Source organism: Otolemur garnettii, unplaced genomic scaffold, assembly GCF_000181295.1.
Source record: "Otolemur garnettii isolate 467f Iridium unplaced genomic scaffold, OtoGar3 scaffold00047, whole genome shotgun sequence".
Lineage (NCBI taxonomy): Eukaryota > Metazoa > Chordata > Mammalia > Primates > Galagidae > Otolemur > Otolemur garnettii.
The window spans coordinates 663,840-672,289 of record NW_003852442.1 but is presented as its reverse complement, the minus strand read 5'-3'; the positions used below and the strand labels follow the sequence as shown (position 1 = coordinate 672,289).

General features: G+C 47.0%; 1 protein-coding gene across 1 annotated transcript in view; it reads left to right on the top strand.

The window, feature by feature from the left end:
- CRISPLD2 (cysteine rich secretory protein LCCL domain containing 2) overlaps positions 1-8,450 on the top strand; it is a 63,613-nt gene that overhangs the window by 38,130 nt on the left and 17,033 nt on the right. The window contains exons 11-13 of the mRNA XM_003791289.3: positions 1,551-1,594; positions 3,328-3,400; positions 6,155-6,230. Coding sequence (XP_003791337.1) covers positions 1,551-1,594; positions 3,328-3,400; positions 6,155-6,230 — 193 coding nt within the window. The remainder of the gene's footprint in view (positions 1-1,550; positions 1,595-3,327; positions 3,401-6,154; positions 6,231-8,450) is intronic.

Here is an 8,450-nt window from a genome sequence, read left to right as displayed (position 1 = left end):
TTTTTTCTGCTCCCTAAAGAATGAGGTCTTTTAGTTTTTTAATGTCCCCACTTTCCTCCCAAGATAATGATTGTCACAGAGAGTGGACGGATGGAGGGGCAAGTCTTCCTCCTCATCTGACTTCCTCTAGAGCAGTGGGGAAGGGCACTCAGGGGTGTTCCCACCTGTTCTGTGTATAGAGCCAGAGCCATAAGGTGACCCCAGAGCCTGTGGAACCTGGTGCAGGGCTGCCAGGTCAAACAGACCCGGTTCCACTTCTTCCCTGCCATGTGGCTCCTGTCTCTCCTCCTCTGGGGGTGGCAGGGTCTTCATGCACAAGGAGAGTCCTAGCAGGAGCTGGTCTGCACAGAGAAACAAGCCAGTTAGGAAAGGGCTGTCTCTGAGCCCTCAGAACACTCAGGATCCCCCTTCCCAGCCAGGACCCTGCACCTGGCACAGCAGGGGACATGGAGGACCCCACTCGCCCTCACTCCAGCCTCGGCCACGGTGCATCTCTGGTATCTTTGAACACTGCCCGTGGGATGTACACTTAGAAGGGCGATTCAGGGACTCGCCAGTGTCAAACGCCCATCCCAGGGTCTGTGACAAAGGATTGAACGGTCGCTCTCATGATTGTTACAAGGTGGCACGACCTGTCCAAACTGAGGCCACTTGGGAATTTAAAAAAATGAGAAGAGTCACTTCCCTTTGAGGACTCTTGGTTGTCAGGTGATGTTGCTATGTTCCTTTTCCGCCTAAGTGCTGAGTGGTGAGGTGAACAGTGAAGAGCAAGGAAGTTTAAAAGGAGCAAAGGAAACACTGGTGTAAACGCTGCCGGGGCCACCTCAACACCCAGCTAAAGAGGCTCTATGCAGGCAGCCCTGCCGCCAGAGCACGGCCTCAGGTTCTGATCCCGTGTTACCTGCGATGCTTGTCCCGGAGGCATCTTGTCCCGCCCAGTGGCCACCTTTGCATCCAGAGCAGGGGTTCTCCATGGTTTAGAATTCAGGAGTCTGCGGACATGGTTGCCAAACAATGGACAGTTTCATTCTCTCGTCGAAATGCAGTATTTCCTCCCATGACAAATTTTGGCTGCAAACCAGACTGGCATTAGCAGGGCAGGGGTCTTTCTCACTGGAAGAGTCCCAGTGCTGCCGATTTCTTGAAACACAGCCCCTGGTCCACCTCCTACCTCTGGATTTGGCTGGTTAATGCGTGAATATGGAGGCACAGCTTTAACTGGGACGCAGATGGGCTTTCAGGCCTTGAGAACATTAATAATAACTGATTTCCTTTGTCAGATTTCAAATTGATCTTAGATGTTTTTGGAACTCCTTAGAAGGGGTCTGTAGGCTTCACAAGACTGCCAGAGGCATCTTAGATACAAAAAAAGTTTAAGAAGGCTTGATGCAGTCTAGAATATTCTGAGAGCTTTCAGGCTGATGGGGGGCAGGCAGGAAAGTGTAAAGCTGAGGCTGTAAATAAGTGCTAGAGTTAAGTGTGCATTTTTTTTTAAGTGTGCATTTTTAAAGGCAATGCTGTTTGCACTTACCAAATGTTTTCTTTCACAGCAAATACAAGCCTTCCAGCTCATTCATGGTATCAAAAGTAAAAGGTAAGCTGCCTGGTCTCGTATATGACCTAATATCACTATCTTGGATTTAGTTAATGTTTTAATGTTAATCATGCCTGTTAACGTTGTTCTAAGCATTGCAAAGCCTTTTTCAAGAGGTTTCTGAGGAGGTCGTATCTTTAACCAGTTTCTAAGCATATCTGGACTTGAAACTGGCCTCACATTGCTGAGCCTGAAACACAGGCCTGAGGTTGCCAGATGAATGTCACAGAAATCCTGATATCTGGGGCTAGAGATTTCCCTGGATGTGCCACTTTGTATGGATTGGCTGCCCAGAGCTCGATAGATAGATTAGTAATGTCTGCCACAGACAGGAGAGGGAGACTGGGGGAAGTGCATGGCATATATTTGCCCTCTCTGGCCCAGCTTTTTACATTGCTTTTTTGGGTATGTTCATTTGGCAGGGCAGAAGGCCTGGGTGGGAGGGCAGGAGGCCTGGGTGGGAGGGCAGAAGGCCTGGGTGGGAGGGCAGGAGGCCAGGGTGGGAGAGCAAGGTTATAGTAGCCTGACTGAGTCTTCAGTTAGAGTGATACCGGGCAGGTCAGGATGCAGGAAAACCATTTCAGCATCCACTGCTTCCCTTTGGGAAAGTGACTCTTGTCATTCGTCTGGGATATAAGAATATCTGATTAGACATCTTCATAAAAATGTATAATAGCACTTTTTTCTTTCTTTTTTTTTTAGAGACAGAGTCTCCCTTTATTGCCATTGGTAGAGTGCTATAGCATCACAGCTCACAGCAATCTCCAACTCGTGGGCTTAGGCAATTCTCTTGCCTCAGCCTCCCGAGTAGCTGGGACTACAGGCACCTGCCACAAGGCCCGGCTATTTTTGTTGTTGTTGTTGCAGTTTGGCTGGGGCCAGGTTCGAACCTGCCACCCTCACTATATGGGGCCGGTGCCCTACCCACTGAGCCACAGGGGCCACCCAGCACTTTTTTCTTATCACAAAAAGAGTACCTGTTTGTTCTAGATAATTTAAAAATACAGAGGAATAATTTTTTATTTTGTATCTATTTAAAATTTTTTTTCCTTTTTTTTTGAGACAGAGTCTCACTCTGTCACCCTGGGTAGAGTGCTGTGGCATCATTGCTCACAGCAACCTCAAACTCTTGGGCTCACGCAGTCATCTTGCTTCAGCCTCCTGAGTAGCTGAGATTACAGGTGCCCACCACAACACCCAGCTAGTTTTTCCATTTTTAATAAAGACAGTGTCTTGGTTTTGCTTAGGCTGGTCACGAACTCCTGAGCTCAAGCAATCTACCTGCCTTAGCCTCCCAGGGTGGTGGGATTATAGGTGTAAGCTCCCATGCCTAACCCAAAGGAACAATTTTTAAAAACTGACTTGACCTAAATTCTACTTGTCAGAGATAACCACTGGGAACATTTTGGTGGATATTCCTGTTTATTTTCTCTATGTATTTAAAGTATGTATATTGATAGTATATATATTGATAGCCTTTAAAATTTGAAATGGAATTCCATACAATTTGGAAGCCTAAATTTTTCCCTAAATAATGGTTTGTCAGAAATATATTTCTTCAACTTTAAACGTTCTTGTAAACTTGATTTTGATGATCTCCTCATGACCCCAGTGGCGTACTCTGGACCCCTCTGTTGGATGGTTGCATGGCCCATTTCACAGGCATGTAGCCTGAGGTCCAGGCTCGCCAGGGACCTCACCCTCTTCCTCTCCCTCTGTGTTCCCATTCACAGTGCAGGACTTGGACTGCTACACCACTGTTGCTCAGCTCTGCCCATTTGAAAAGCCAGCAACCCACTGCCCAAGGTAAGGCTTCAGGAGGGGATTTCAGGAAGCTGTTGCCAAGAGTCAGGGCAGGCTTGGGGGAAGCAGGGTCTCTCCTGTCAGGCGCAGGGACATCGCCTTTTCACAGGATGTCACTGGCATCTGGTTTTGCCTATACTGGGGCTGAGTGATGGTGGTTCCATGCTGGGGTGCACGAGGAAATCAATCCTTGTGTTCACAGCCAAGGACCACTAGACCCTCAGACACTGGCTCTCAGTCTAGGCTATGTGCTAGGAGCTCTGGGTGAAGGCATCGACAATTCCCGGGGCCCGGCCCAGAGGCCTCACCAGGTGACTCCAGTGTGCAGCAGGGTCCCAGGACCTTGCTCTAGCAGCTGTTACTGAGAAGGGATGATGTGCCACTTGGCTGTGCTTTTTTCCCCACTGGAGAGTGTACTTGTATCAACTTTAGCACAACCGTGCTGGCCTCAAAGCTCTTCCCACCCCACCTGGGACAGTCCTGGAGACCTGTCATTCTTGTGCATTAGATCAGCTCTACCCTAGCAGTTGAGATGTCACACATGCACTCTAGATTAGCTTGTCATTTCTGGTGCTTGATCTGTAAGACTTCCTGTGAATCATGTAAGAAGCTTTTAAAAACCTAGCTTCAGGCTGGGTGGCGGTGACCCATGCCTGCAATCCTAGCACTCTGGGAGGCTGAGGCAGGTGGATTGCCTGAGCTCATGAGTTGGAGACTAACCTGAGCCAGAGCAAGACCTCATCTCTAAAAAGAGCCTGGCATTGTGGCAGTGCCTGTAGTCCCAGCTACTCGGGAAGCTGAGGCAAGAGAATCACTTGAGCCCAGGAGTTTGAGGTTGCTGTGAGCGGTGACACCACGATACTCTACCGCGGGTGACAAAGTGAGACTCTGTCTCAAAAAACTATAAATAAATAAATAAATAAATAAATAAAAACCCAGCTTCACTGACAGCCACAATGAAGTCTGTCCATTGTTGAGTACACAGTTGGAGGTGTTTGGGCAAATGCTACACGGGGCCACGACCACCACATCAAGATGTAGGATGTCACACTCGCCCCAGAGAGCACCTTGGCGGTTAGTCCCCCCTCCCCCAAACCCCTGCTTCTGAGGAACTCCCTCCTGTCTCTATAATTTTGCCTTTTCAACCAAGTTACGGAGGTGTCACTGTGGATTTTTGCATCTGACTTCTTTTGCTCCGTGTCATTTTTGAGACGTATCCCTCGTGCTGAGTGCATCGGAAGTTTGTTCTGTCCCATCTCCATGCTGCGTCCCATCCGCTAGGTGTACTAGTTTGTCCAGGGAATAGGTTCTGCCGGTATCTGCCCAAACCTGACTGAACTAGTTCTTGAGAGTGATGCCTCACGGCTTAAAGTAAAGGTAACATTCATCTCCGCAGTGCCTGGGAGAGCTTCGCCGAGGGGGTGCAGAGGAGTCTCCTTGGGTGGAGACAGCCCACGTCCCTGGGTCACACTCACTTGTGTATAGTTGTTCCCAGCCTTCAGAAGACGCATCAAGAAACAAAGCTACCTTCACACGGAGCAAGCTTTCTGCCTTAGCTCCACTGTGAAGCTAGAAGTATGGTGGGAAGCCCCCGTACCCTGGGTGGACAGGCTCTGAAGATAAAGGCTCAGGATGGGTGGTGACTCAGTGGGTTCTCCAGGGACAACAGGTGGGGACCTCAGGGCTGAGCAGGAAAAAGCCCTGGGAGGGTCCCTGCCTGGGAAGAAGAGTAATGGGGGGGAGGCATCTCCCCTGGGGCTTTTCTTTGACCACCCCCCAGTGGGGATAATGACCTTTTAGTACCCCAAATATTAAAGAGAAGCAGAGAGAAGTAATTTTAGAAAATACAAACAAAAAAGAAAAACTCAACAGAGTCCAGCATCTGAAACATTCAGCTTCTGACCTGCCGTTCCAGGAGAAGGAAGGAGTATTCTCAGATGCCCCAATTCTTCTCTTTTCTTTTTCCTTTTTATATCTTATTCTACCCCTTGGGCTAGCTGAGAACTTTTTGGTTTTAAAAATCTACACGTAGGTACCCTTTCTCTCCACCCCGAAGAACTGTTTCAAATTCTGTAGCCTCTGGCCAGATCCCAGATGGCTTCTGGCTGCCATTTTGGTTTCTTGGTCCCTGGGCTCCAGCCCACAGGGACTGTTCCAGATAAACACAAAAGACCTTTTCTTAAGGAACTCTCCTGCTCTTTCCTGGTTTGAATCTCTCAAACCACCTAGGGTCCACCCATTTCCGGCTTGAGGATACCTCCCCATCCCTTGGGCCTTCAGTGGGGCTGTAGTGACTGACACAGGTGAACTAACCCTTCTTGCCTGGGGTTATCAGCGGCCCCTCCTTGGAATATTCTGTGACTCACTGAGCTGAGGGCTCTCCACCTTTTCCTCCCCACATAGGGGAGTGGCCTAAAAAAGAAGCCTATAGATTATAATCTCTATACCGTGCCCATGACATGAACTGGCCAACTCCCAAGAGCGGGAGGCACCATCTCACAATTCCACATTCACGTCTCTTAGATTTTCCATACTTTTCACCTTTTTGTTTGTGCAAATCTCTTTTTAATTGTTTTTTATTTCCTAAAGACACGATTTAAGAAAAACAAAATACCTTTTCCATGGCTAGGGTGAGTCAGGTGCTGATTTTCTTAAAGAGGGTAGTTTCCTTCCCTCTGAAATTCAAATACAAGGAGCCAGTGCAAGTCTTGTCTTCCTCCGATCCCATCTTTTACATACGTGCCTCTTGTTTTCCAGAGTTCACTGTCCAGCCTACTGTAAAGACGAACCTGCCTACTGGGCTCCTGTGTTTGGAACCAACATCTACGCAGATGTGAGTATGCTGTTGACCACGTCTCTCAGCCTGTTAAGACCTCAAAAACCAAGTTGTGAGGCCTGGACACTTGAGATTTTATTCCAGTGCCTCTATGCAAATTTAGACCACTCATTTCTGCAACCGTTGCCCGATTCCCCCACTTACAGAGGTGGAGGTGCTTCCATCTACCTGTCCTATGAATGTAGATGCAGGGCTGCCTCATCTCATGATCGTTTTTCTCGGTTTGAAGGCTTTCATGCTCCCCATACTTTATTCTCCCAGATATTTAACGCTCTTTCCAGCTCTTCTGATGCATTCAAAGGACCGAGGTCACCCGACTTGATGCTTTCTTTTGGGCCAGGCACACATGTGGGTAAAAGCAGAAGAAAATACTAACTGCCCCTAATTTACTGCTTGTTAATCGCCACTCTCTTTTTACTAGAATCCCTTCTTCCATTTTCCCCTTCTGTCGTCAGCGAGGCAGCTTTAGCCTGGTTTTTCTTAGGTGAATCCTCCAGAACGTAGTCTGTGTCCAGGGTTTACGGATGTGGTGACCCAGAAGACGTGAGTGTGGTCCCAGTTCTGTTGCCAACAGGCTGTGAGATCTTGCCATGCGGTTTCCCTCTCTGTAGAAAGGCCAAGGGCTGGAAGTACTTAGTTGAGGGAATCTTCTCGATCTAAAATCCTAGGATTAGATCAGCATCCTTCATCTCCTGCTGACATTTCACTCACCCTCTTCTCATTCTCGCCCCCCCCATCTGCCTCCATTTGTTCCAGATTCCTGTAAAGGTGAGGTCACTCAGTTTTGTAAAGTCAAAGCAGCCTTCGTGACTAAGCTTTTTTCCATCTTTTTTCTTTTTAGACGAGTCCTTTTTTTTCTTCTTGAAACCTATTCAGCTAAAACTGAGTTCAGTTGGAATTTTTATGATGGAATAAAACAATCGATATCAATGTTGATACCAAATTCAGCTATCAAAGACAAAAAGATTTAGATTTTAAAATGATTTAAAAATAAGGGGATGGACAAAGCTGTTCCAGCTAAATACAAACAAGGCAGGAGGGGCAATATTACTATTTGATAAAGCAGAATTTAAGGTTAAACATATTGAAGGGGACAAAGCCATTCGTTAGTTAATAGCATAAAAGGTACAATGTATGAAGAAATATGAAAATCAAATCTGTATGCACCAAACAACATGGCAGTTAAACCTATAAAGCCAAATAAAAAATAGAAATGGAAGATTTTGATAAATATTTAGTAATAATAGAAAGCTATCTTTTATTTAACACACCTATTATGTTTTAGGTTCTTTAAAAACACCATCTCTAGGTATCCTCATCCCCATTTTACATAGGTGAAGGCAAGGCTTAGAATTACCTGCCCAAAGCCACACAGCTAGCATATGGCACAGGTGAGATGTAAATGAAAGGGTGTCTGGCTTTGGACTCTATTCTTTCTCCACTCCAGTGGTTCTCAACCTTCCTCATGCCACGACCCTTTAATACAGTTCACGATCCACAGGTTGAGAACCGCTGCTCTACTCTATTCTGCCTCGAAGTTACCTGCAGTGATAATTATACTGACATGAACAGACATGTGGTACGAACCCATCTGCAGTTTTTAATTAATGAATTCACTGGGATTTTCAGCTTTTGGAATCACAGTGCTCATGACAGGACTTGGCATATGCTAATGGCTCCATCAATGTCTGTTAAAGGAATAAATAAATGAAGATACTACAGCAGTCAACGATTAAACAGCTCTTTTAAAAAGAGAAAAAAATGAAAGACAAAAAGAAGGAAGGGAATGAGGGGGGAAGAGGGAAGGAAGAAAGCCGCCTGCATTTCAGAGGTTATTTTCTGGTCCCAGTTTCTAGGTCACTCTGTATTCTGGGAAATGATGATGCCTTTTGGAAAATGTCTGTTTAGCTAAGAGATTTATTTTGGGAGTGCTGTCTTCAGACCTTTGAAGGGCCTGATCCTGCCCACAGTTCTTGTCTGTTCACCAGGAGTTCATTTCTTGGCAGACCCCTGGCTTTGTGGTAAGCTGCAGGGAAGCACCAGGGTGTGGCCCCAGGAGAACAAAGTCCCAGCCAGGGGGAGGCTGGGCAGGCCACTCGCCTCTCTTGAACCTCAGAGTTCTCATCTGTCCTCCCTGTCTTGCTTGGTACCTGGATAAGTTCTCAGAATCCCCCCAGAACTGGCGCAAAGAGATTTCCGCAGACTCTTCAGTGGGTC